At 47.6% G+C, this 27,978-nt stretch overlaps 1 protein-coding gene across 4 annotated transcripts in view; it reads left to right on the forward strand.

Annotated features, from left to right (window-relative positions):
* The window catches only part of IRAK1 (interleukin 1 receptor associated kinase 1), a 195,004-nt gene that overhangs the window by 99,534 nt on the left and 67,492 nt on the right, over nt 1-27,978 (forward strand). For 3 of the 4 annotated variants that reach the window (XM_063936388.1, XM_063936385.1, XM_063936387.1), the window contains exons 2-3: nt 12,401-12,577; nt 25,554-25,748. In XM_063936388.1, the coding sequence (XP_063792458.1) occupies nt 12,401-12,577; nt 25,554-25,748 (372 nt within the window). The remainder of the gene's footprint in view (nt 1-12,400; nt 12,578-25,553; nt 25,749-27,978) is intronic. The other variant, XM_063936386.1, reaches the window with a different exon arrangement.

A 27,978-nucleotide genomic window follows, 5' to 3' on the forward strand; every position in this document is an offset into this window, starting at 1 on the left:
TTGGGCGGCTGCCCGAGGGGTCTCTGCTCTACAACTTTGCTGAGCTACTTGGTCGGGGTCAAACACGTTTGCTAAATTCTACAAGTTTGACACCCTGGCTGAGGAGGACCTAGAGTTTGCCCATTCGGTGCTGCAGAGTCATCCGCACTCTCCCGCCCGTTTGGGAGCTTTGGTATAATCCCCATGGTCCTTACGGAGTCCCAGCATCCACTTAGGACGTCAGAGAAAATAAGATTTTACTCACCGGTAAATCTATTTCTCGTAGTCCATAGTGGATGCTGGGCGCCCATCCCAAGTGCGGATTGTCTGCAATACTTGTATATAGTTATTGTTTAACTAAAGGGTTATTGTTGAGCCATCTGTTGAGAGGCTCAGTAATTGTTCATACTGTTAACTGGGTATTGTATCACGAGTTATACGGTGTGATTGGTGTGGCTGGTATGAGTCTTACCCGGGATTCAAAATCCTTCCTTATTGTGTCAGCTCTTCCGGGCACAGTATCCTAACTGAGGTCTGGAGGAGGGTCATAGAGGGAGGAGCCAGTGCACACCAGTTAGACCAAAAGCTTTCTTTTAGTTTTGCCCAGTCTCCTGCGGAGCCGCTATTCCCCATGGTCCTTACGGAGTCCCAGCATCCACTACGGACTACGAGAAATAGATTTACCGCTGAGTAAAATCTTATTTTTGCAGCAAAAACCTCTACAAGCCTGCAAGTTTCTACCAGGTGTGCGCACTGTGTGGGAGTGATTTTTGCACGTTCCTTGTAGATTTTCTCCAGGTTATTCAGGTGGGTTGGGGGATGCTTCTGACAGGTGTGGTATGGAAGGTAGATAGTAACTAGGTCGACAGTGTCTGGGTCGACAGTAACTAGGTCGACAGGGTTTCTAGGTCGACATGTTCTAAGGCGACAGGTCAAAAGGTCGACATGAGTCTTTTTTTTTGGGGGGGGGGGGTTTAAATAGTTTTCTTCGTACAGTGACCGGGAACCCCAATTAGTGCACCGTGTCCCCTCGCATGGCTCGCAGCTTCGGGCAAGGTGCCTCGCTGCGCTCTGCACAGGTTACCATTCCCAATCGTAGTCCGCGTGGATCGTTAAGTATGAAAAGGTTAAAAAAATTGTGAAAAACACCTGTCAACCTTTTGACCTGTCGACCTAGAAACCCTGTGGACCAAGTTACTGTCGACCAATAGTGTCAACCTAGTTGCTGTCGACCTAGGGACCGGATCCCTTTATGGACTGCAGTGTTCAAGTAGTGCCAGAGATTCTCAATTCGATTAAAACCTGGGGCAATAGGTAATAGCCTACAAGGTGCAGGCTGTTTGGGGATTTCTGCGAGTCTGCCTGTCTTTTTAAAGCGGCAATTATTTACAAGGCATAACTCACCTGGTTTTGCCTTGTAAATGATTGCCACTTTAAAAATATGCCTCACAGAAATTCCCAAACAGCCTGCACCTTAGTACATATTACCCTCGGACTTTGACTTGTCCATTCTAGAACATTCGCCTTTTTGTTCAACCTACGCCAGTGCTGCTTTGGCCTTGTGATCATTGTCCTGCTGAAAGTATATCTCTGTGTTTTGCACCATCCGTCGGTTCAAGATTAACAAGATGTCCAGTCCCCACAGAGGAAACGCACCCCCACAATATAACGCTGCCACCCCCATACTTTTGTTGTGTTGGTGATCAGCGAGGAATGGGCAGTGTTAGGTCCCCCTTGCTCTGATGCCAGGTGCTGGGGGACGGCCTTGTCTAGGCAGTGACCGTTGTCTCACAATAGACTGTATTCAAGTCCGTTTGAACAAGGAGATATGCCGCTCATCAATTGGGCAATATTGCGCGATAAACTAAGTTTTCAACAGCGGTGATGAGGCTGAGGTGAAATCATGGCTCTGATCTAAGGACGCATTGTTCAACACTACTGGTATTGAAGCGGTGGTGTCTCGTTACGACAAGTGTTTCAATATTAATAATGATTATACTGAGAAGTAGCTTAACCACTTGCATGGTCGAATCAGATGCCACCACACCGGTGGCACTCGTTATACCGGCTTTCGGGATCCCGGCGTTCAGTATACCAGCTCCGGGATCCAGACCGCCGGTATACCGACAACTTTTCTCCCTCTTGGGGTGTCCACGACGCCCCTGGAGTTTTTCGTCACTTGGGGGGTTCGGGAGGTGCGTGCTGCCTCTCGTGGAGTGCTTTATGTGCAGTGCCGGCTCCTGCTCAGTGACAGGAGCCGAGTGCTGCACATAATGTAACAGTGCAGCACTCTGCTCCTGTCACTGAGCAGGAGCAGGCATTTTGGGGTCACCCCTCGGCGGGTGACACCCGTTTGCAGGCCGCCCCCCCTTGTGACGCCACTGGGTGTCGCACTTACACACAGTGTTCTCTGTAAGGGTTCCATCTACTCACTACTTTTAGTATACCTACACCGGGTCCATCACTCCTCACAGTTACTCCTATCTACCACTGATCATCCACTTTCTAAGTTCAGAGTTGCCCTGTAGAGCAGGCCTGGCCAACCTGTTGCTCTCCAGATGTTGTGAAACTACATATCCCAGCATGCCCTGGCACAGTTTTGCTATTAGGAGATGCTAAAACTATGGCAGGGCATGCTGGGATATGTAGTTTAACATCTGGAGAGCCACAGGTTGGCCAGGCCTGCTGTAGACAATACAAAACAAGTAATGTCGAGTCTCGCCAATATTGATGGGCCTCTCTCTATCCTAGCCACTACTTCCAGTATGGATGGGCCTCTCTCTGTCCTAGCCACTGCCTCCAGTATGGATGGGCCTCTCTCTGTCCTAGCCACTGCCACCAGTATGGATGGGCCTCTCTCTATCCTAGCCACTGCCTCCAGTATGGATGGGCCTCTCTCTGTCCTAGCCACTGTCGCCAGTATGGATGGGCCTCTCTGCCGCCAATATGGATGGGTCTCTAGCCTGTTCTAGCCACTGCCTCCAGTATGGCTGGGCCTCTCTGTGTTCTAGCCACTGCCTCCAGTATGGATGGGCCTCTCTCTATCCTAGCCACTGCCTCCAGTATGGATGGGCCTCTCTCTATCCTAGCCACTGCCTCCAGTATGGATGGGCCTTTCTCACCTAGCAACTGCCTCCAATATGAATGGCCTCTCTCTATCCTAGCCACTGCCTCCAGTATGGATGGGCCTTTCTCACCTAGCAACTGCCTCCAATATGAATGGCCTCTCTCTGTTCTAGCCACTGCCTCCAGTATATATAGGCCTCTCGATGGTCTACCCACTACCTCCAGTATGGCTGGGCCTCTCTCTATCCTAGCCACTGCCTCCAGTATATATGGGCCTCTCTCTGTCCTAGCCACTGCCGCCAGTATGGATGGGCCTCGTCTCTATCCTAGCCACTGCCTCCAGTATAGATAGGCCTCTCTCTGTCCTAGCCACTGACGCCAGTATGGCTGGGCCTCTCTGTCCTAGCCACTGACGCCAGTATGGCTGGGCCTCTCTCTGTTTTAGCCACTGCCACCAGTATGGATGGGTACATGATACTGTGGTGGGCATCCAATTAGCCCCGATGCAATTTTGGCTGTTAAAATAAAAAATAAAAAGGGCTGGATATTGCGATTAATGACTGACGGTCATTATTGCAGTATCTAATTAGAGCCTATTTTTTTTTTTAATGGGCGAAATTGGACCCTCTATTACACGATAATACATGGGATCAGGGATAAGTCCCCGATCAGCACCAGCATCGGGGGGGGGGGGGGGGGGGGGGGGCAAAGATGCTGGCATCGAGGCAAATAGGATAGCCCCCAGCGATCCTATTAGCATTGGTACTGCTGCTAATAGGATATCCCCCCCCCCCCCCCCCTCCCCCTTGTCTTTTCTAGACAACGTTTGGGAAAATTTTCTTGAGTGGCAGATTTTTTTCCTTTTTTTTTTTTTTTTTTTTTTTTCTGCCCATTGATTTAGTAAGGTCAAAACCACACTTTAGACCAAAAAATGACAGCCAGATTTTCCCCATTAAAACTGTATAAATCACCAGGTTTACCAAGTAGCATCATCGCTCTGGAGACCATAAACTGTCACATCACCATTGCGTCTGAGTATGCCCCCCACATTCTCCTTCCCACCCGTACTAAGATCTGATCAAACTGTTATCCCACTCCTACTTCTGCCACTAGTTACCTGCTATTGTGTTTTTGTTTTTGTTTTTTTTGTTTTTTTTCTTTCCTCTTCATTGCTCGCTTCCACCCCACCATGTGTTTTCCTGTAATGTTTACCTCCACTGATTGCACACCTTTCCATTGTGCCCTACATGCAGGGTACATCATACTACTACTACATAAGCATCAGTTTTCCCATATATGAACTTGGCCCTTGTATGGCTCACCTCCCACAGTGTAACCTTCAAAGTGCGCCCAACATGGCTGCCCCATATGGTACACTTGTGGATGGGATGAAAAATACATGGACCTTGTGGTTTTGTTGGAACCCTACTCTAAACTGTAGGACTCTGAAATCACCCCCATTTTGTGTCATCTCTTCTAGGGGTGGACTATTCCACCCTGGGTAATCCTACGCTTAGCGCCCAAGATGGCTGCTGCACTTGGTACCTATGAGGGTGGAATACACAACCCTTGGAAGTTATTACCCAAAATACCTGCACCAATCCTGCGTTATGCTTTCTGTGGGCTTAAGGTTTTTCTTTTATGTCTGTGTTGCTTGTCTATTGTTGTATTACTCAAATCCTCTGTATCATGTGTATTGTTTTTGATGTCTGTAAAGCGCCTTGAGTCCTGTTGGAGAAAGAGCGCTATATAAATAAAATTATTATTATTATTATTATTATTATTATTATTATTATTATTATCTAATCTTACAATACTATCCCTCCAAACTAGAACGCTTATGAATTACACGGGTTCGGTATGTATTAGTGGCAGGAGGGATGCCGGCTGTCAAGATCCCGACAGCGGCATCCAGTCCGCCAGAATGGCGGTAGCGGGGCGAGTGGTAAGAGTCCCTTGCGGGCTGGGCTCGGTGGCTCGCTGCTCTCGTCACAGGACACCCATGAGTGGGAATAGTCCTGTTGCGCCGGGATTTTGTCCGGCGGCATTGTCGGCTGTTGTGATTCCGGCATCGGTATCCTGACCGCCAGGGTTCCAACAGCGGATAAATTAAACGCATCCCAATTACACAGGTTCTGTGGCTGACTGACTTCAAGCCTGCGTTTTACCTGGTTTAAATCAGCCACAGAATCTGTGTAGTTCATGAGTGTCCCTGTTTAAAGGGATAGCAAGTCTAGTTATATCCAATATTCGCAGTGCATTCCTAAGCCTTTAGGGTTCTTATTTTATTGCCCCTCGCCCCTTTTACCCTCTATTGGCCTGCAGGGGTCAGCTATTATGTCTGTAGAAAGGCTTTAGTCATTGATTTTTAATATCTGTATTGAATTAAGTTAGTATGTCTAGCCGAAGATCATTTTATTCCAACCACTAAATCATATTTTGATGATGGGTTTTATTTTCAAAAGAAATGGACCATTGTATCAGACTTTTTTAATGGATACTAAACCGTGGTCCTCTCCGATCATTCTCCCTGATGATACAGTTGTTATTTGTGCTTAACTTACTGGTTTTTATATATGTGTGTGTGTGTGTGTGTGTGTGTGTGTGTGTGTGTGTGTGTCCATCAATTTACTTTGTTTAGAACAAGTTGCAGTAAGTAGAAAATTAGGTCAAGGTTTAAGCATAAGTGTTCAAAAATCATCCTCAGACCCGACTGCTCCTTCCCCATTGTCGACTAATGAATTAAAATCTGACACCATGCTATTCCTTTTTTTCATTATTTCCTTCTATATGCAGTATGTGTGTTTGTATGTCTCGGGTGTTTTATTGCTGTGGCCAATTTGTCCCCATTGGTTTCTGATTTGTGATGTGTAGCAGGACTTGGGGCCTAATTCAGACTTGATTGGTGCTGTGCGTTTTCGCACCGCAGCCGATCAGGTCTGAACTGCGCATGTGCCGATTGATGGGCAGAGGCGGTCGCTGGGCGGGAGGTAGCAGGCCAGAGGCGTTTGGCCGGCGTTTAGGGGCCGTTGCCCGGACTGTTGTGGGGGCAGGCCGTGGCGGCTGCGTGACGTCACAAGTGGCCGCTGCGACCCTCACAGAAACGAGTAGCTCCTGTCAGTGCAGAGGTGCTGCGCTGGCAGGGAGCTATCCTAAAGTACTAAAGCATCACTGCTGTGCGATGCTTTTGTACTTGTGCAGTGGGGTCGGGCCTGACATGCGGGGCGGACTTGTCCTGTGCTGGGCGTCCCCCCGCATGTCTCTGTGACTGATTGTACTGCGATCAGGTCTGAATTAGGCCCATGGCCCAGCATTGTTATTTGCCTTATGTGCAAGCTTTTAGTACTCTGGGCCTTATTCAGGTTTGTTAGCAAACCAAATAAGCACGCTAATGGGCAAAACTTTGCAGTGCAGGTGGAGCAGATGTAACATGTGCAGAGAGAGTTAGAATTGGGTGTGGTGTGTTCAAGTTGAAATCTAAATTGCAGTGTAAAAATATAGCAGCCAGTATTTACCTTACACAGAAACAATAACCCACCCAAATCTAACTCTCTCTGCACATGTTACATCTGCCCCACCTGCAGTGCACATGGTTTTGCCCAATTGCTTACTTTTTTGGTTTACTAACAAACCTGAATAACCCCCAATGTTCCAGTATGTTATAGTTTACAGAGCATTACCATCTGCAGATGCTACAGCAACCTGAAAGGTAATGGTGTGTGTGTGTGTGTGTGTGTGTGTGTGTGTGTGTGTGTGTGTGTGTGTGTGTGTATAGATAGATTGATAAAAAAAGATGGAGTGCGCAAAGGTGAGTATAAAATTTCCAGTAGTTTACTACAAATAACAGCTCACATTCATTTCAGTATAGGTAAACAGCTCGATGTTACACTGTGTGCAGCCTCCGGAAAGCTGACCACCGGCAGTCGCTGCAGCTGTGGATCTCTTACAGGGGCTCGGACCAGGAACAAACCACGGACAAATTCCGTCAAGGCGTCACAAGTCCCGCTGGCCACGCCCTATATACATACATACACACATAAAAAAAAAAATGTATATATATTATAATATTGTGGGTCCAATCGCTGAACTACTAATCTTGGAAGGAGCAGAGAGTGATTACTATTAGGCTTTGTTGGTGTTTATTGAATGCTTTGTCTTGATGTCAGCACTTACAAGTTCTAGTTGTCATGCCCCATATTTATCCTAGGAGTTTTTTTTCTCCCTGCTCCACTGATGACTTCAGCTTTGAATATTTTTATGTGCAATATTCTTGGGAAAACGGAACCATTTGTTGCCTAGCGCTAAATGTCCGTGTGCACTTACCACAACCCCCACCCTGCCCACATTCCTGCAGAATACTTGTGTCTGTCCGCGTCAGAGGTGGTGATATCAGCAATCACTCTTCCTATATTCCAGCTCAGACAAAAGCTTCATATGGAATAGGTCTATGCTGAAGCCAGAGCTTATCTCTCAACAGATATCTGCTTCATTGATTAATTGTGTGCAGGTATTATGCTTCAAGGGGATTTAAATCAACCTGCTGTACACGTGTATTACATATTGGCATAAAATACCCATACAATTCAACGCAATCTCTCTGTCATATGCAGCCGTCTTCCGCCGGCTCCTCTGGGTCACAGTTCCCGCTGGCTCCCATCTCGCAAACCTTCTTAAGATGTCTCATTGACCAAGTACCGCAGTGATGATGCTTTGTTTTTAGTTATCCCCAAACTGAAATATATACATCAGTGTTTTTCAAGTGCGGCCCTCATGGATCCAAAACCTGCATATATGTAGCCTTAATGAGTGCATCTTACTATACACTGTGAACTAAAGCGGACACTGTAGCTGCAAATTATGGGCAATTTAGATTTCAGTTTGGACATGTCCCTCTCACATCTAAAGGGCCCCATACACTAGGACGATAATGCCCGATTTCATACGATTTCGGGCATTCGGCCCGAGATATTGGATGAAATCGGGCATTTTGGAGGTGTTTGTGATCCGATCCGATGCGCGTTCCCGTCAGATTGAATGTGCTGCACATTCAATTACGCCCGACCCTGCAGCCATGGCTGGGATCACCCAAGATACATTGTATGCAAAAGGACAGCATACGATGTATCTTGGCCGATCCTGCTCCCCGGGAGGCTGCTGGGGTGATCGCCGGCGACATATCAGACGGACATGTCGCGTTAGTGTATGGGGCACTTAAATCTTCCCCACCTGCAGTGCAGCATGGTTTTGCCAAGGTGCAAAGTTACTTACTCTTTTTGTTACTTTATTCCCAACTCGAGAATCCGCTTCTGTCTCTCTCTCTCCCTTGTGACATCACTGCCATGCATATATCATCAGCACTAATCACTACCTGTGTCTCCCTTGTGACATCACCGCCATGCATATAACATCAGCACTAATCACTACCTGTATCTCCCTTGTGACATCACCGCCATGCATATAACATCAGCACTAATCACTACCTGTGTCTCCCTTGTGACATCACCGCCATTCATATAACATCAGCACTAAGCCCTAGTGGTCTCTCCCTTGTGACATCACCGCCATGCATATAACATCAGCACAATACACTACTTGTCTCTCCCTTGTGACATCACTGCTCTGCATATAACATCAGCACAATACACTACCTGTCTCCCTTGTGATATCACCGCCATGCATATAACATCAGCACAATACACTACCTGTCTCTCCCTTGTGATATCACCGCCATGCAAATAACATCAGCACAATAAATCACTTGTCTCTCCTATGTGATATCACCGCCATACGTATAACATCAGCACTAAGCACTACCTGTCTCCCTTGTGACATCACCGCCATGCATACAACATCCGCACAATACACTACCTGTCTCTCCCTTGTGACATCACTGATATGCGTATAACATCAGCACAATACACTACCTGTCTCTCCCTTGTGATATCACCGCCACACACATGACATCAGCACAATACATTACCTGTCTCTCCTATGTGATATCACCGCCATGCATATAACATCAGCACTAAGCCCTAGCTGTCTCTCCCTTGTGACATCACCAACATGCATATGACATCAGCAGAATACATTACCTGTCTCTCCTATGTGACATCACCGCCATGCATATAATGTCAGCACTAAGCACTAACTGTCTCTCCCTTGTGACATCACCGCTATGCATATAACATCAGCACTAAGCCCTAGCGGTCTCTCCCTTATGACATCATACCATGCGTATAGCATCAGCACTAAGCACTACCTGTCTCTCGCTTGTGACATCACCGCCATACATATGACAGTACAATACACTGCCCGTCTCTCCCTTGTGACATCACCGCCATGCATATAGCATCAGCACTAAGCACTACCTGTCTCTCGCTTGTGACATCACCGCCATACATATGACATCAGCACAATACACTGCCCGTCTCTCCCTTGTGACATCACCGCCATGCATATAGCATCAGCACAATACACTACCTGTCTCTCGCTTGTGACATCACTGCTATGCATATAACATCAGCACAGTACACTACCTGTCTCTCCCTTGTGACATCACCGCCATGCTTATAACATCAGCACTAACTGCTCTCCCTTGTGACATCACCGCCATGCATATAACATCAGCACTAAGCACTACCTGTCTCTCGCTTGTGACATCACCGCCATACATATGACATCAGTACAATACATTGCCTGTCTCTCCTATGTGATATCACTGCCATGCATATGACATCAGTACAATACATTGCCTGTCTCTCCTATGTGATATCACTGCCATGCATATAACATCAGCACAAAGCCCTAGCTGTCTCTCCCTTGTGACATCACCGCCGTGCATATAACATCAGCACAATACACTACCTGACTCTCCCTTGTGACATCACTCCCATGCATTTAACATCAGCACAATACATCACCTGTCTCTCCCTTGTGACATCACCACCATGCATCAGCACTAAGCACTACCTGTCTCTCCCTTGTGACATCACCACCATGCATATAACATCAGCACTAAGCACTACCTGTCTCTCCCTTGTGACATCACCACCATGCATATAACATCAGCACTAAGCACTACCTGTCTCTCCCTTGTGACATCACCGCCATGCATATAACATCAGCACTAAGCACTACCTGTCTCTCCCTTGTGACATCACCGCCATGCATATAACATCACCACTACCCGTCTTTCCCATGTGATATCACCGCTATGCATATAACGTCAGCACAATACACTATGGGGCTGATACTGATTTGGAAACAAATAAAAAAAGGAGTCATATTTTTTTTTTATGTGGAACACACCATGTTGCAGTTCAAGGGAGCAAATACATTTATTACTTTTGCATGCAAGGTAAATACTGGCTGCGTTTGCATGCAGCCTCCAAATGCAGGTCAGCTTTATTTTTATTTAGATTTGAGTTTGGAAACGCCCCTTCCAACTGTATGGCTCAGATGCAATTATCTGCGGTGCTTACTGCCGCTCTAAGCTTCATCACCCGGAGCTATTTCATTACAAGCCCATTTGCTTGCGCATTTACCCATAGATTCCGGGTTAAGTGCTCACGGAGGGTGCAAACAGAAATCCAGGGTAAGTGCAGCCTGCGGACTGCAATGAGGTAGCCCTGGGCTCTTGACCTACAAGTGGGTAATTGAATGTGGCTGTGAATCACTGCACATCCTAAATCTCCCCCAGCTGCAGTGCAACACTGTTCTGCCAAGGTGCTAATCCTACTTATGCTCTGCTCCTACCTCTGAATCAGCCACATAATGAGAGTGTATTATATCCGTCCCTGTAACAGTGGTTTTATGGTACAGTTGTCCTAAAATATAGATCTTTACTGAAGAATGATTTACATCTAATCAATAGCTGATGTCTGCCCAATTGCACAAGAGAAACAAACACAGGGGTGGCCAGGAGGGGAGTGGAAGAGGCAACTAAGCGTAACGGAAATGGTTTATCATATTACTAAAAGTGACACCATGTTTTTGTTTTACTGACCAGAGTACAGGGCAGTCAGATATAAGTCTGGGTTTATGTGGAAGTGAGTCACTACATAGTTTTTGCATTACTGTGTATGCTTAACCCCCAATCTAGACACTGCAGTCTTGCACAGCAGGTCTGCAAAGCTGTCACTCCAACTCTGCCTGCTCAGAGTGGTATCTTCCTTCTCATTCATATCCGGCTGTAGAGGATTAAGAGAGAGGTATGGTGTATACTATATACTATAGGCACACCAGTTATTTAGTGTACATTACTCAGATCAGTAATACACGGCCATAATGTCTACTAAGTTGAGTCACTTGCGCTCTCAAATCGTATCCTTGGATTGATGACTGCAGCAACACTGTGTGACCGAATGGAGAATTATTTTCTGCATGTATCTGTGTCCGTGTGTTGATTGATGGACCTGTAAAGTGTGTACACGAGACCACTTATATATAGGTAGTAGCTGTGAGGCTTATGGGGGGTCATTCCGAGTTGATCGCTAGCTGAAAATGTTCGCCGCAGTGCGATTAAGGAAAAAAAGGCACTTCTGCGCATGCGGCGCAGTGCACACACGCGACATACTTTCACAACGGCCAATGTATTTTTACACAGGGTCAGTCGCACTGCTGACTGCAGAGTGATTGACAGGAAGTGGGCGTTTCTGGGTGGCAACCGACCGTTTTCAGGGAGTGTTCGAAAAAACGCAGGCGTGCCAGGAAAAACGCAGGCGTGGCTGGCCGAACGCAGGGCGTGTTTGTGACGTCAAATCCGGAACTGAACAGTCTGAAGTGATCGCAAGCGCTGAGTAGGTCTGAAGCTACTCTGAAACGACACAATTTATTTTTGTAGCCGTTCTGCGATCCTTTCGTTCACACTTCTGCTAAGCTAAGATACACTCCCAAAGGGCGGCGGCATAGCGTTTGCACGGCTGCTAAAAACTGCTAGCGAGCGATCAACTCTGAATGACCCCCCATTGTCCGTTATACAAAGTTCTTCCTCGCTGAAATGTCCCTTACTGGGGCGCCATGGTGATACAGGGCCACCAAATGCAGGAACCTGCTGGGGTGCTAGAATTTCTAGCAGCAGACATTAATGTCACTAATATGTGCAAACCTTACTGTGGGTTAAGTGACTTTTATATTTGAGAAAAATCCTACAGTTATATGAAATATGCGTTTTAGCGTTCTTCCCTGAGTGTGTTTGTAATGCGAAAAGAACAGAATCAAGTCGCATTATTATATGATAATTACAGCAGTGCTGTAATAAGAGGGGTATAGCCCTATACGTGCCATGGTGTTTGTTCCTACCTGTAGAAGGGTTGAAAAGCAGACAGCATTAAAACCTGTGTTTTCTGTATTGCAGCTTCCATGATCATTTTCGATCAGACCGACCTGCGCCTCCTAGAACAGCAGGGGCGCCCGCACAGCAGGACGCAGAATGTCATTTGGAGCTGGACAAGCAGGAACGCTCGAGTAGGGGACCTGCTGTTGGTCTTACAGAAGCTAAAGTTATTGCGGGCGCACAACATTTTTGAATGCTGTAAGTTGTCCTGATGTGTGTGTGTGTGTGTGTGTGTGTGTGTGTGTGTGTGTGTAGATCTGGTCTGAAGATCGACCCTTTCTAGGTCGACAGTCACTAGGTCAACATGAGTTTCACAATTTTTTCTGTTTTTTTAACTTTTTCATACTTAACGATCCACGTGGACTACGATTGGAACGGTAATCTGTGCAGAGCAAAGCGAGCCATGCGAGGGGACACGGTGTACTAATTGGGGTTCCAGGTCACTGTACGCAGAAAACGACACCAAAAAAACCTCATGTTGACCTTTTGCCCTGTCGACCTAGCACATGTCGACCTAGAATCCCCATCGACCTTCAAACCCTGTCGACCTAGTGACTGTATAGTGGTCGACCTAAACATTGTCGATCTAGACACTGTCGATTTGATGATCCACATCCGTGTGTGTGTGTGTTATTTTATTTTCTCTTACGTCCTAGAGGATGCTGGGGACTCCGTAAGGACCATGGGGTATAGACGGGCTCCGCAGGTGATAGGGCACCTAAAAAGAACTTTGACTATGGGTGTGCACTGGCTCATCCCTCTATGCCCCTCCTCCAGACCTCAGTTAGATCTTGTGCCCAGAGGAGAATGGGTGCACTGCAGAGAGCTCTCCAGAGTTTTCTGTTGAAGAAGAATTTTGTTAGTTTTTTTATTTTCAGGGAGTCCTGTTGGCAACAGGCTCCCTGCATCGTGGGACCGAGGAGAGAGAAGCAGAGCTGGCTTGTCAAGTTGGGCACTGCTTCTAAGGCTACTGGACACCATTAGCTCCAGAGGGAGTCGGAACACAGGTCTCACCTGGGGTTCGTCCCGGAGCCGCGCCGCCGTCCTCCTCACAGATGCCGAAGATAGAAGCCGGATAGAGAAGGCAGAAGACATCTTAGGCGGCAGAAGACATCAGATCTTCATGAGGTAAGGCTGCGCGCCATTGCTCCCAGTCTCACACACAGAGCAGCACTGAAGGGTGCAGGGCGCAGGGGGGGGTGCCCTGGGCAGCAATAAACCTCACATTTGGGCAAATACAGTTTGATTAGGCTGCGGAGGCAGTAAATCTGTTACCCCGCCATTTTTATTGAAAAATCACTGGGACCGAAGCCCGCCGTCGGGTGGGCGGGGCTTGATCCTCTGCACTAACCAGCGCCATTTTCTCCACAGAAGCTGCATGAGGAAAACGCTGGCTCCTTGGTCTCTCCCCTGCTGAACTTCACAGGCTGGAAAAAAGAGGAGGGGGGCACATTAGCGACGCAGTGAGTGGAAATTGGCATATTATATATAGAAAAGCGCTATCTGGACATATTTTTCCAGTGTTTTTAAGCGCTGGTGTGTGCTGGCATACTCTCTCTCTGTCTCTCCTTAGGGCCTGGTTGGGGTTTTGTCCCCTTATAGGTTAATCCCTGTGTGTGTGGGGTGTCGGTACGTGTGTGTCGACATGTCTGAGGCGGAAGGCTTCTCCAAGGAGGAGGTGGAGCAAATGAGTGGTGTGTCCCCGTCGGTTGTGCCGACTCTTGAATGCAAGTTTGACATCTTTACATAAAAGGCTTGATAAGGCTGAATTAGGGGGGACATCAGGGGGTCAATCCTCGGATTGGACCGACTCACAGGGCCCGTCGGGGTCTCAAAAGTGTCCCTTAACACAAGACACTACTACCGACACGGATTCTGATTCCAGTGTCGACTATGACGAAATAAAATTGCACCCTAGGGTGACTAAAACCATTCAGTGTATGATTGTGGCAATAAGGGATGTGTTGCATATTGTGGATGAACCCTCGGTCCCCGACACAAGGGTACACATGTTTAAGGAAAAGAAACAGATTATTAACTTTCCCACATCTCATGAATTAAATGAATTCTTTGGAAAAGCTTGGGAGACTCCGGATAAGAGACCGCAGATCCCCAAAAGAATTTATATGGCATACCCCTTCCCTAAGCAGGACAGGGAGATTTGGGAATCACCCCCCACTGTGGACAAGGCCCTGACGCGCTTGTCCAAGAAAGTGGCGCTACCATCTCCTGACACAGCGGCCCTTAAGGACCCTGCAGATCGCAGGCAAGAAACTACCTTAAAGTGTATTTATTCTTATACGGGTGCTGTGCTAAGACCGACAATTGCGTCGGCATGGGTGTGTAGCGCAATTGCAGCTTGGACAGATGAGCTGACAGATCAATTTGATAATATGGATAAGGATACTATATTCCTAACTCTAGCCCATATTAAAGACGCAGTCTTATTTATGAGGGATGCTCATAATAAAGTAACACCCTATCAGATGCAGTCCTTTCGGTCGCACAAGTCCAAAAGAGGTCGGGGATCCTCTTACCTCGCCAGAGGTAAGGGCAGAGGCAAGAGAGCACCTGCTTCGGCAGGTGCCCAGGAACAAAAGTCCTCCCCGGCTGCTCCAAAACCCACAGCATGACGCTGGGGCTCCCCTGAGGGAGTCCGCACCGGTGGGGGCACGTCTTCGACTTTTCAGTCAGGCCTGGGTCAGTTCGGACCTGAACCCCTGGGTGTTGGAAATAGTTTCCAAAGGTTACAAATTGGAATTCGAGGAGGTGCCCCCGCGCCGATTTTTCAAATCGGCCCTACCAGCTTTCACATCGGAAAGGGATATAGTGTTAGCTGCAATTAAAACGCTGTGTATACAGCAAGTGATAATCAAGGTTCCCCTGCACCAGCAGGGAAGAACTACTCAACCCTATTTGACCTATTTTAAATCTGAAATCCCTAAACCTGTACATAAAAAGATTTAAATTCAAAATGGAATCTCTCAGAGCGATAATAGCCAACATGGAGGAGGGGGAGTTTATGGTGTCTCTGGACATAAAGGATGCGTATCTTCATGTCCCCATATATGCCCCCCATCAGGAATACCTGAGATTCGCTGTACAGGATTGTCATTACCAATTTCAGACGTTGCCGTTTGGACTCTCCACGGCCCCGAGGATTTTCACCAAGATAATGGCGGAAATGATGGTGGTCCTGCGCAAGCAGGGTGTCACAATTCTTCCATACTTGGACGATCTCCTGATAAAAGCGAGATCAAGGGAGAAATTGCTGAGCAGTGTTGCGTTCTCTCTGAGAGTGCTCCAGCAACACTGTTGGATTCTAAATCTACCGAAGTCACAGTTGATTCCGACAACTCGACTACCGTTCCTAGGTATGATACTGGATACGGAACAAATGAAGGTCTTCCTCCCAATAGAGAGAGCCCAAGACATCCAGAACATGGTCAGAGACCTGCTAAAACCGAAAAGGGTGTCAGTTCACCAATGCACTCGAGTTCTGGGGAAAATGGTGGCGGCCTACGAGGCCATTCCCTTCGGAAGGTTCCATACAAGGACTTTTCAATGGGACCTTCTGGACAAGTGGTCCGAGTCCCATCTGCACTTACATCGGAAAATAACTCTGTCCCCAGGGACCAGAGTGTCCCTCCTGTGGTGGTTGCAAAGTGCTCACCTCCTGGAGGGTCGCAGGTTCGGAATTCAGGATTGGATCCTGGTTACCACGGACGCGAGCCTCCGAGGTTGGGGAGCGGTCACACAGGGAAAAAAAATTTCAGGGTCTTTGGTCAGACCAGGAGTCTTGTCTATACATCAATGTGTTGGAACTCAGGGCCATTTACAACAGCCTTCGACAAGCGGAGAGTTTTCTTCGAAACTTACCGGTTCTGATTCAATCAGACAATGTCACAGCAGTGGCTCATGTGAACCGCCAAGGCGGGACAAGAAGCAGAGTCGCGTTGGCGGAAGCCACAAGGATCCTTCGCTGGGCGGAAAATCATGTAAGCGCTCTGTCGGCTGTCTTCATTCCGGGAGTGGACAACTGGGAAGCAGACTTCCTCAGCAGACACGATCTCCATCCAGGAGAGTGGGGACTTCGTCAAGAAGTCTTTGCAGACGTGACACGTCTTTGGGGAACTCCTCAAATAGACATGATGGCGTCACGCCTCAACAAAAAACTTTGGAGGTATTGCGCCAGGTCTCTGGACCCTCAGGCAGTAGCAGTAGACGCTCTGGTAACGCCGTGGGTGTTCAAATCGGTCTACGTGTTTCCTCCTCTTCCTCTCAACACAAAAGTGTTGAGGATCATAAGACGAAGAAGAGTACAGACGATACTCGTTATCCCAGACTGGCCTCGAAGGGCCTGGTACTCGGATCTACAAGAGATGCTCACAGGAGATCCCTGGCCTCTTCCTCTGAGGGAAGACCTGTTGCAGCAGGGGCCCTGTGTATTTCAAGACTTACCGCGGTTACGTTTGACGGCATGGCGGTAGAACGCCGAATCCTAGTGAAAAAGGGGATTCCGGAAGAGGTCATCCCTACGTTAATAAAGGCTAGGAAGGAGGTGACGATAAAACATTATCACCGTATCTGGCGAAAGTATGTGTCTTGATGTGAGACCAAGAATGCACCTACAGAAGATTTTCATCTGGGTCGTCTTCTCCACTTTCTACAGACAGGAGTGGATATGGGCCTGAAATTAGGCTCTGTTAAGGTACAGATTTCGGCCCTCTCGATTTTCTTTCAGAAGGAATTGGCTTCTCTTCCAGAAGTCCAGACGTTTGTAAAGGGAGTGCTGCACATCCAGCCCCCTTTTGTGCCTCCAGTGGCACCATGGGACCTGAACGTGGTGTTGCAGTTCCTAAAATCACACTAGTTTGAACTACTTAACAAGGTTGAGTTGAAATTTCTTACCTGGAAGTTGATCATGTTGTTGGCCTTAGCATCAGCAAGGCGAGTGTCAGAATTGGCGGCTATGTCACACAAGAGCCCCTACTTGATTTTTCATGTGGATCGAGCTGAATTGAGGACACGTCCGCAATTTTTGCCTAAAGTGGTTTCTTCGTTCCATATGAATCAACCTATTGTGGTGCCTGTGGCTACAAGTGACCTGGAGGATTCCAGATCCCTGGACTTAGTCAGGGCCTTAAAAATTTATGTAGCCAGGACGGCTAGAATTAGGAAAACAGAGGCTCTGTTTGTCCTGTATGCGGCCAATAAGATTGGCGCTCCTGCTTCGAAGCAGACTATTGCTCGCTGGATCTGTAATACGATTCAGCAGGCTCACTCTATGGCTGGATTGCCGGTACCAAATTCGGTTAAGGCCCATTCCACTAGGAAGGTGGGCTCTTCTTGGGCGGCTGCCCGAGGCGTCTCGGCTTTACAACTTTGCCGAGCGGCGACTTGATTTGATACCCTGGCTGATGAGGACCTAGCGTTTGCTCAGTCGGTGCTGCAGAGTCATACGCACTCTCCCGCCCGATTGGATGCTTTGGTATAAACCCCATGGTCCTTACGGAGTCCCCAGCATCCTCTAGGACGTAAGAGAAAATAAGATTTTAAACCTACCTGTAAATCTATTTCTCCTAGTCCGTAGAGGATGCTGGGCGCCCGTCCCAGTGCGGAAACTCTGCAAGACTTGTATATAGTTGTTGCTTACATAAGGGTCACGTTACAGTTGACATCGGTCTTCGACCGTTACTGTTTTGTTCATACTGTTAACTGGTTATGTATGTTCCAGGTTACATGGTATGATTGGTGTGGGCTGGTATGAATCTTGCCCTTGGATTGCTAAATCCTGCCTTGTATTGTCCATCTCCTCTGGGCACAGTTCTCTAACTGAGGGAGGAGCCAGTGCACACCCATAGTCAGTTCTTTTTAGGTGCCTTATCTCCTGCGGAGCCCGTCTATACCCCATGGTCCTTACGGAGTCCCCAGCATCCTCTACGGACTAGAAGAAATAGCAGGATTCTTTTAAAAAGTGCAATTGCAAATGAGCATGGCCATGCTTTTTTATAACAGATAATTTTACCGCATCCTCACTATGGGTGGTATACTTCAATTCTCTCCCGGCTCTGGTGCTTTAAACCGATGGTATGAACCTTATCCGGAGTTGTATCCCGTCCCAGTAGTATGAGGTATTGTAGCGGATTCTGTCAGTGAGGTCCCACCAAGCAGTTAGATTGAGACGCGTTTCCCCACCTTACAGGCAACTCTGTAATTCAGTGGCTTCCTCAGTCAAATCAACTGACTGAGGAAGCCACTGAATTACAGAGTTGCCTGTAAGGTGGGGAAACGCGTCTCAATCTAACTGCTTGGTGGGACCTCACTGACAGAGGATGCGGTAAAATTATCTGTTATAAAAAAGCATGGCCATGCTCATTTGCAATTGCACTTTTTAAAAGAATCCTGCTTACTAATCACCTATATCTGCATGCTTAAAATAACATTTGCTAACTACATACAGGAACTGTTTCAAACTGAATCATATACAAATGTTTCTATGCTTGGCAAATTAACCAATAATCTTCTTTCTGCTTGGTAAATTGCAAAATAACTAAACCTGGCAAGAAAGGTCCTATAGCAATTTGGATCCTGAAAGTATGGACTATCTGAATTAAATTATTGTCTGCTAGTAAGGAATAAGTATTTGCATGCCGCAAGCTAATTAGATGAGGAATTGGTTGTTATGTACATGCTGGTATTTTATAAACAATAATTTTTTCTGTGATGATTGGTAAAGGTATAGGATGCATTGAGCTAGAGAACAACTAAATATTGTTTTTATTGTTTTAAATATTGTTAGTGTAATTGGTTCACAGTGAGCTATTTAAACAGTATATATATCTTACTATAAGCAAGTTAAAACAGCTAAATAAAAATATAAATTCTTTTTAATATATTCTGTCAGCGCTTTCTTTTCTTGTGGTATTAGTTTTTCAGACAGGTCGGCAATTCTTGTCGGAAAACACGTGGATCGGCGGATTATCCACGGATCCAGGTGTTTTGTCGGATTCGCTGCCAAATCAGACCTGTTTTAGCCCCGTTTCCAACAATGTCAATCAGAACTTTAAAAAAAGTCGTATTGACCTTGTTGAGAACGGCCAAATTCAACAGGATAATTGAATACTGACATGTCGGATCCTTTCCGTCGGAAAGGATCCGACATCCGTTGAATACCCCCCTTAGAAGGCACTGCATTACAGGAAGAAATAAAGTCAACTAATGTAAAAAAACAAACAAAAAACAAACCCAGAGAAACATAAAAAGATGCAGCCAGGAACTCTTGACACTTCCACAGTGAGAACATAAAAGTGAGATGGAGGGACTTTTACAGCGAGACAACAGAAGTCCAGATAACAAACAGGACTTTGGCCCTCATTCCGAGTTGATCGCACGTAGCAACTTTTTGCTGCTCATGCGATCAACTTGACGCCGCCTATGGGGGAGTGTATTTTAGCATAGCAGGGCTGCGATCGCTTGTGCAGCCCTGCTATGCTAAAAAAAAGTTTCCTGCAAAACAAGACCAGGGTCAGACTTATTTACCCTGTGCGACGGATCCAGCGACGAAGGTCCCGGGATTGACGTCAGGCATCCACCCTCCAAACGCCTGGACAAGCCTGCGTACGCCTCGCCACACCTGGAAAACGGTGAGTTGACGCCCCGGAACGCCTCCCGCTTGTCAGTCTTCTTGCGATCGCTGCTTTGATCACTTTTTCCGCTGGCATCATCGCAATGCGTCCGCCGAGCATGCGCAGTTCCAACTCGTTCGCACCGCTGCGACAAACTGCAGTGTGCGAACGGGTCGGAATGACCCCCATGATCAGTTCTCGGCGGAAAAAAAAAAAGTTAAGACATAAATTGATTATTAAAAACAATGTAATAACCAAAGGAAAGGCGGAGGACTCCGGAGGGGAGATCCTAGGCCCTCGTGTGAACACTGAAATATATTATGAGAAGCAGGTAATTCCAGTCAGAGTAAAGGTGTGTGCACACGGTGCGATATTACCTTGCTTTTTTTCACTGTGTTGTCAAAATTGCAAGGAAAGTTTATGCAAATCGCAAGGTGTTAGCCACCTTGCGATCCCGATGCTTGGTTCCGCGGGGTCGGTATCGCAAGGTTAGATAGACTGTGCAGGAAAGTCAGTTTTGACTGTCTAGTACTAAAGTATAGTAAAAATTGCACATAGCCAATATCACATAGTCCGTATCACATAGTCCAAATCGAAGATAGCCAAAATCTCACCGTGTGTATGCACCTTAATGTAGAACCCTGAGCATGGGTGTACCTACACTATGGAGCAGTGTTCGCAAATACGCGCTATAGCGCGGATTTTACCCGGATCTGAAGGCTGGGACTCACTTTTCAAAAGTGTGAGGGTCCCCGGGGACGCGCTCCGCTGCAGCCAACTCCTTGTAAATTGACGGCGGCGGCGCTTCTTGCCCGTACAGAGCGGAGGTGGACCCTTACCACTGGCAGTCTGGCGGTGCCCCCTCCTGGTCACGTGCAGCGGCTTCACACGGGGGCCGGGCAGAGCGAGAAGACGGCTCTGCGGCTACTGTGCGCTGTGGTTCGGGCGGGCGGTGACTCGCCAAGACCGTGAACTGCAGCTCCCTCCCAACCCGATATCTGCCTCCCTCTCTGCTGCCTCTAGTGTGCTCTCCCACGATCTGTGTGAAGGAGAGCAGCGGTGACCGGCCAGGAATCCCACACCTCCAGCCCCTGCCGTGCTCTGCCACCATACTGCTGCCGTGAGAAGTGCGGGCTGCACCATTACCATCAGGTGTCCCCAGCATCTCTACGGAGGCCCAGCTAGCGTGCCTGTGACAGGGGAGCCAGTTCCAGAGGTGTGCTCTACCTGGCGCAGTGTGTATAACGGCGTGCTCTACCTGGCGCAGTGTGTATAACGGCGTGCTCTACCTGGCGCAGTGTGTATAACTGCATGCTCTACCTGGCGCAGTGTGTATAACGGCGTGCTCTACCTGGCACAATGTGTATAACGGCGTGCTCTACCTGGCGCAATGTGTATAACGGCATGCTCTACCTGGCGCAGTGTGTATAACGGCGTGCTCTACCTGGCGCAGTGTGTATAACGGCGTGCTCTACCTGGCGCAGTGTGTATAACGGCGTGCTCTACCTGGCGCAGTGTGTATAACGGCATGCTCTACTTGGCGCAATGTGTATAACGGCGTGCTCTACCTGGCGCAGTGTGTATAACGGCGTGCTCTACCTGGCGCAATGTGTATAACGGCATGCTTTACCTGGCGCAGTGTGTATAACGGCGTGCTCTACATGGCGCAGTGTGTATAAATGCGTGCTCTACATAGCGCAGTGTGTATAACTGCATGCTCTACATGGCGCAGTGTGTATAACGGCGTGCTCTACCTGGCGCAATGTGTATAACGGCGTGCTCTACCTGGCGCAATGTGTATAACGGCGTGCTCTACCTGGCGCAATGTCTATAACTGCGTGCTCTGCCTGGCGCAGTGTGTATAATGGCGTGCTCTACCTGGCGCAATGTGTATAACGTGCTCTACCTGGCGCATTGTGTATAACCGGCGTGCTCTACCTGGCGCATTGTGTATAACCGGCGTGCTCTACCTGGCGCAATGTGTATAACGGCGTGCTCTACCTAGCGCAATGTGTATAACGGCGTGCTCTACCTGGCGCAATGTGTATAACGGCGTGCTCTACCTGGCGCAGTGTGTATAACGTGCTCTACCTGGCGCAGTGTGTATAACGTGCTCTACCTGGTGCAGTGTGTATAACGGCGTGCTCTACCTGGCGCATTGTGTATAACGTGCTCTACCTGGCGCAGTGTGTATAACGTGCTCTACCTGGCGCAGTGTATAAGCGGCACTACAGTGTGGTGTAATGTGAATTGGCACTATTATGTGGTCACGCCCCTTCCCCATGAAGCCATGCCCCTAAATTTTTGCGGCGCGCACCGCCTGTGGTTTCGAATCTGGGAGGTGGAGCTCCAATTCACTTTCTGCTAAAGGGCACCAAAATATCTAGTTAAAGCTCTGGGGCAGAGTGTCCTGCATGCTACACAGCCCAGCAGCACTGTCACCCCATTCCCCCACCTTGCAAGACTTCTGTAGTGTCCAAATAAGATTAATATTAATAAAAACCTTCATTCCGATGGGAACCAGAACAGAACCGGTAGGACCCCAATTTTTAAAAGTGAGGGGTCCCTGGGACCCACTTTTTTTGGGCTCAGCGCGATCATTGATGGAGGTGGGGGTGGACTGAGAAACAAAATCTGTGATAAGTGCTTTTTTTTGAGATTGCGAAAACTCATGCATGCGGGGAACTTATCCTGTATCTTGTGTTTTTCACCCTATAGCAGGTACATTTTACATAGAAAAAAAAAGGGCATTAATTGACCGGCCTAACAAGAACATCGGGCAAACTGCGATAAATCCCGTTTTTTGTTTTTTTTTTGCAGGAAATTAACTTCAATCAATTGAATCCCCCCCCCATATGTTAAAATCGGACCATAGCAGTCAAACAACACATTATTATTCTAGAGAGAGACCAGATTAATGAGGGTAAAACCTCTAGGTAGACCAGTGTGTGAATGGGGAGACAGAACTATATCTAAACCTCGCTCACTCCTAATACCTGTGTGGTCAGATCAAAACATAACACTATGGTCATAGGGGAAATGGCGAAGTATAGAAGTTCCTAATGAGAATAAATCTGGTATAGATTTCCCTGTATAGTCAGAATGGCTGCACTTTGCTGACAATTATCGGAAAACCCCGGGAGGAATAGGGAAATCGCCTCCGTAAAGAGGTGGATAGGATGTTAGCGGAAAAAGCCTATTCACTGCATCCCAGCATTGCAGTGTGACTTGGATAGAGGCTGGCCTGTGAATACGCAGCAGCCAAGGGGGGAATCTCACTGCCATGTCTGGAGATAACGCGTTTTCTATATTGACCCATTTTTTTTTATACCGGGGAGGGAGTGACATGGGATAACATGGCTCATTTGGGTGATATAATAGTCATTCTGCAGCAGAGGACAGGCCTAAACCGCCACAATCCGCTGATATGGATAAAATCAATTGTACTGACCTTTTTATTATTTGATCACGCGTCTTAAGTATGCATTGATGCTGTGATCACCTGTATTCTATGTAGGCAGCCATGTGTTCTTTGTTCAAAATTAGAAAACAAAGAAGCAGAATTGACACTTGAACTCTGCACATGCCGCATCCTGCGGATTAGGTAACGTACATGTTGGGGCATGTCATTTACAAAAAAAATACTTTCATTGAAAGAGAACACACGATACGTAATATCAGTTGGCATGCCAAAGAGCACAACAGATACATTAAAAAAATATGAAATAAATACATACTGCAATCAGGGTGTAATAGATAAACTCAATGAATAACCCATTTCCAACAGGAAATGACATGTAATATAGAAGTAATCCCAATCGGCAGTGAAGTCTGCATTAGTGCTTGGCCCTGCCAGAGAATTCTGCCGTTAGATTGATATATGGCTGTTATGATCATCTTACGTTGTTTTGTCTAGATGACTTAAAGTTTACCTTCCTTTGTAACTTGATCGCTATGGATTTCCGTATTCCTATGCAGCAATCAGCAAGCTAGGAAATTACTTATTGTGACGTCATTGGTAAATACTGCTGTTATCTTGCCCAGGGAACCGTTACAGTCCAAGACCGTATCAGTTACAATGTATGGTATACATTAAGCTTCAGTTCTACCCCTCTCTGAATGAACTGTGCACACTCGGGAAAACTACTAGCTGTCTGTGAATACTGCTGCGGTTTGGGGGGGGTATACATATGTAATCCCGGCAGGCGATTTTATTTTTCTAATCGCATTCATTAACCAATCAAACTGTTACACTGTATAATTTGACTGATATTGATTTGTACGTAGATGCCTAGGCAGCTGCGATATTTCAGCTTACGGACTTGTGGTGCAACGCAAGTTAAGTAGACGACCACCGGAGCCAACACAAAGTCCTCAGCAACTGGGTACACAATTCACAGCATCGCCGTAGAAACGAGGAACATCGGCCCCCCCAAGTGAGCCTATGATCGCGCAGACCGTCTGTGGGAGCTGCGACGCTGGTGCCATGTTTTCTGCCCCGAAACACGCCCTGAAAATGTGACAGACATGCGTTTTTTGCCGCCAAGACCCGTTACCTCCCCCCCGTGCAGGGGCAGTTGGCCAAGTCTCGCTCAGTTGCGTGAACAGCGGCATTGCGTACAAATCGAAATCAAGTCCTTCATATTGAAACGTACAGAATATGCTGATTTGCTTTGATCCACGAGAGCCACAGTCACACCGGAGTCTCCAAGCATAGACTCTGTCACCATATTATAATGCCTTTCCCAATGTCAAATGGTATTCAACCTCTGTTCTAATTGGCTTACAGCTGTTTATGGCGGGATTTACTTACAACCTCTGTTCTAATTGGCTTACAGCTGTTTATGCCGGGATTTACTTACAACCTCTGTTCTAACTTGCTTACAGCTGTTTATGGCGGGATTTACTTACAACCTCTGTTCTAATTGGCTTACAGCTGTTTATGGCGGGATTTACTTACAACCTCTGTTCTAATTGGCTTACAGCTGTTTATGGCGGGATTTTCTTACAACCTCTGTTCTAATTGGCTTACAGCTGTTTATGGCGGGATTTACTAACAACCTCTGTTCTAACTGGCTTACAGCTGTTTATGGCGGGATTTACTTACAACCTCTGTTCTAATTGGCTTACAGCTGTTTATGCCGGGTTTTGCTTACAACCTCTGTTCTAATTGTCTTACAGCTGTTTATGGCGGGATTTACTTACAACCTCTGTTCTAACTGGCTTACAGCTGTTTATGGCGGGATTTACTTACAACCTCTGTTCTAACTGGCTTACATCTGTTTATGGCGGGATTTACTTACAACCTCTGTTCTAATTGGCTTACAGCTGTTTATGCCGGGATTTACTTACAAATTGTGACATAATTTATTTGGCAAATGCACATTTTCTTCTCTCTCCACGTAGATGGTGATTTTGCTGGATTGTGGTTTCTGCTCTTCTACTTACAGCCTATGAAGTCTTGATGCCAGTGCGGCTCTGTTGGATTTAAGAAGGTTTTCATTAATCCAAGATGATTGTAATGATTCTGTAATCTCTCACCACAGGGTGGCTGGAGTACCAGTCAGGTCTTCCTGCGACTCGGAACACTACGCCCACCGCGGCACCTACCCCTCCACCCAGGTACACACGGCCGTGCCTGGAGCAGAGTGACTCTGAGAAGAAGAAACAGTTTTTAACACCTTCACAGGCGGACACTGTGCTCTCGATTGGTACTACAGCTTTAACATTGTCACGTTACGGTAGTGATATTATACATAAATCCGTTATCTGGAAGAATTGCAACTGTTGTGGCTCCCCCTACCAATCCACCACATCCCTCCCCCTCCCCAGATGTTGCCCATAGCAACCAATTAGATTCTGGCTATTATCATCTAGAAAGTGATAAAGAAGTAGAATCTGATAGGTTGCTATAGGCAGTTTCTCCACATCTAAAAAAACACTTTAGTAACTGTGCCCCACTGTGTCTTTTTTTCTTGTATGTATCTGTGTCATCTGCTCAGTATAACAGACAGTACAAGGGGTGGTATTCAGTATGCCGACTGTCGGGATCCCGGCGCACAGTATACCGGCGCCGGAATCCCGACAGCCGGCATAACGACACTTTTTCTCCCTCGTGGGGGTCCACGACCCCCCTGGAGGGAGAATAAAATAGCGTAGCGCGCCACCGTGCCCGCAGCGTGGCGAGCACAGCGAGCCCGCAAGGGGCTAATTTGCGCTCGCCACGCTGTCGCTAGGGTGTAGTACGGCTGACCGGCGGTCTCCTGACCGCCGGTCAGCTTACCAACTCCGGGATCCCGGCAGCAAACCGACGCCGGGATCCCGGCGGGGAGGGGCGAGTGCAGCAAGCCCCTTACGGGCTCGCTGCGCTCGCCACGCTGCGGGCTCGGTGGCGACCTGCGGTCGCCATGGGTTTTATTCCCACTCTATGGGTGTCGTGGACACCCACGAGTGGAAATAGTCCCTGTTGGTCGGCATGCCGACCATCGGGACAGTGACCCGTCGGGCTGGTGGAGGAGGTCATGTGACTGTCGGTCAGCTGACCGGCGGTCACATGAATACCACCCTGTCGGTATGCCGGCTGTCGGGCTCCCGGCGCCAGTATGCTGGTCGCCGGGAGCCTGCCAACCGGCATACCATACTACACCCAGTACAATATTGCATATATATTAGTCCACACGTAATTTGAGTGATCACACAGTATTATCTATGTACATAGCAGTAGCATGCATGTAGTGTGAACAAACCGATGTGTAGAGAAATTAATGCAAACTTGATGTCGTATGATGAATACAGTAATGAACAGTCTTGAGAGCAAAGAATGTCTCTATTCCGGATATATAAAGTGGCAGTCTTTTCCTAATGGACCTTCCGTGTCCCCCAGTAGAAGTCTGAGCAACTGTGCCCAGAAGCAGTTCTCTCTCAATGAATGGTTTCTGATGGGGGTCGTGTTCTGGGAGGCCGGCGTCCCAGCCTGCCAGGTGCAACTTACCCTCACATTGTGGTTCCTGTTGCTCACTCTGCGGTGAGCCTCTGTGTAGCCGCTTGTGTAGCTTCTACCCTCTCCATCCTCAGTGGTGCTCCTCAGCATGCAGTGCTGGATGTCTTCCTGGCTCTGCTGTGGAGCCGCCGTTGAGACCGCACAGGACACAGGAAGAAGCGGAGCCTTGCGGCAATGCAACCTCTGGTATTCAGTGCGGCCTCCGGTGGCCCAGCAGCAGAGCCAGGAAGACATCCAGCAGTGCATGCTGAGGAGCACCACTGGGGACGGAGAGGGTTGAAGCTACACAGAGGCTCACTGCAGAGTGAGCAACGGGAACAAGGCATCACATCGTGAGGGTAAGTTGCACCTGGCAGGCCGGGACGTCGGCCTCCCAGAACACGACCCCCATCAGAAACCATTAATTGAGAGAGAACTGCTTCTGGGCACAGTTGCTCGGACTTATACTGGGGGACACGGAAGGTCCATTAGGAAAAGACTGCCACTTGATATATCTGGAATAGAGACATTCTTTGCTCTCAAGACTGTTCATTACTGTATTCATCATACGACATCAAGTTTGCGTTAATTTCTCTACACATCGGTTTATTTACACTCCATGCATGCTACTGCTATGTACATAGATAATACTGTGTGATCACTCAAATTACGTGTGGACTAATAATATGCAATATTGTACTGTCTGTTATACTGAGCATTGTGACTGCAAAAATAAAAGTATTTACAGACCATATAGACACTTGTTTCTCACATTACAACACTGAGTATAGGGTTGGGGGCAGGTATCAAAAACCTGAGCAATATAACTAGCGATTTGGAGTCTGGACAACTCCTCGGATACCGGCAGCTCCCCCGACCCGCAACAAGACACAAATACTGCTGCGCTCTAGGCAAACCCCTTGCTTCCTTCTATACCGTGAGTAATGTCACAAAAAGTTTTTGAAGAGCCCAAGTACAGATCCCAGGGGTAA

The sequence above is a fragment of the Pseudophryne corroboree genome, chromosome 8 (genome assembly GCF_028390025.1).
Source record: "Pseudophryne corroboree isolate aPseCor3 chromosome 8, aPseCor3.hap2, whole genome shotgun sequence".
Classification (NCBI taxonomy): Eukaryota; Metazoa; Chordata; class Amphibia; order Anura; family Myobatrachidae; genus Pseudophryne; species Pseudophryne corroboree.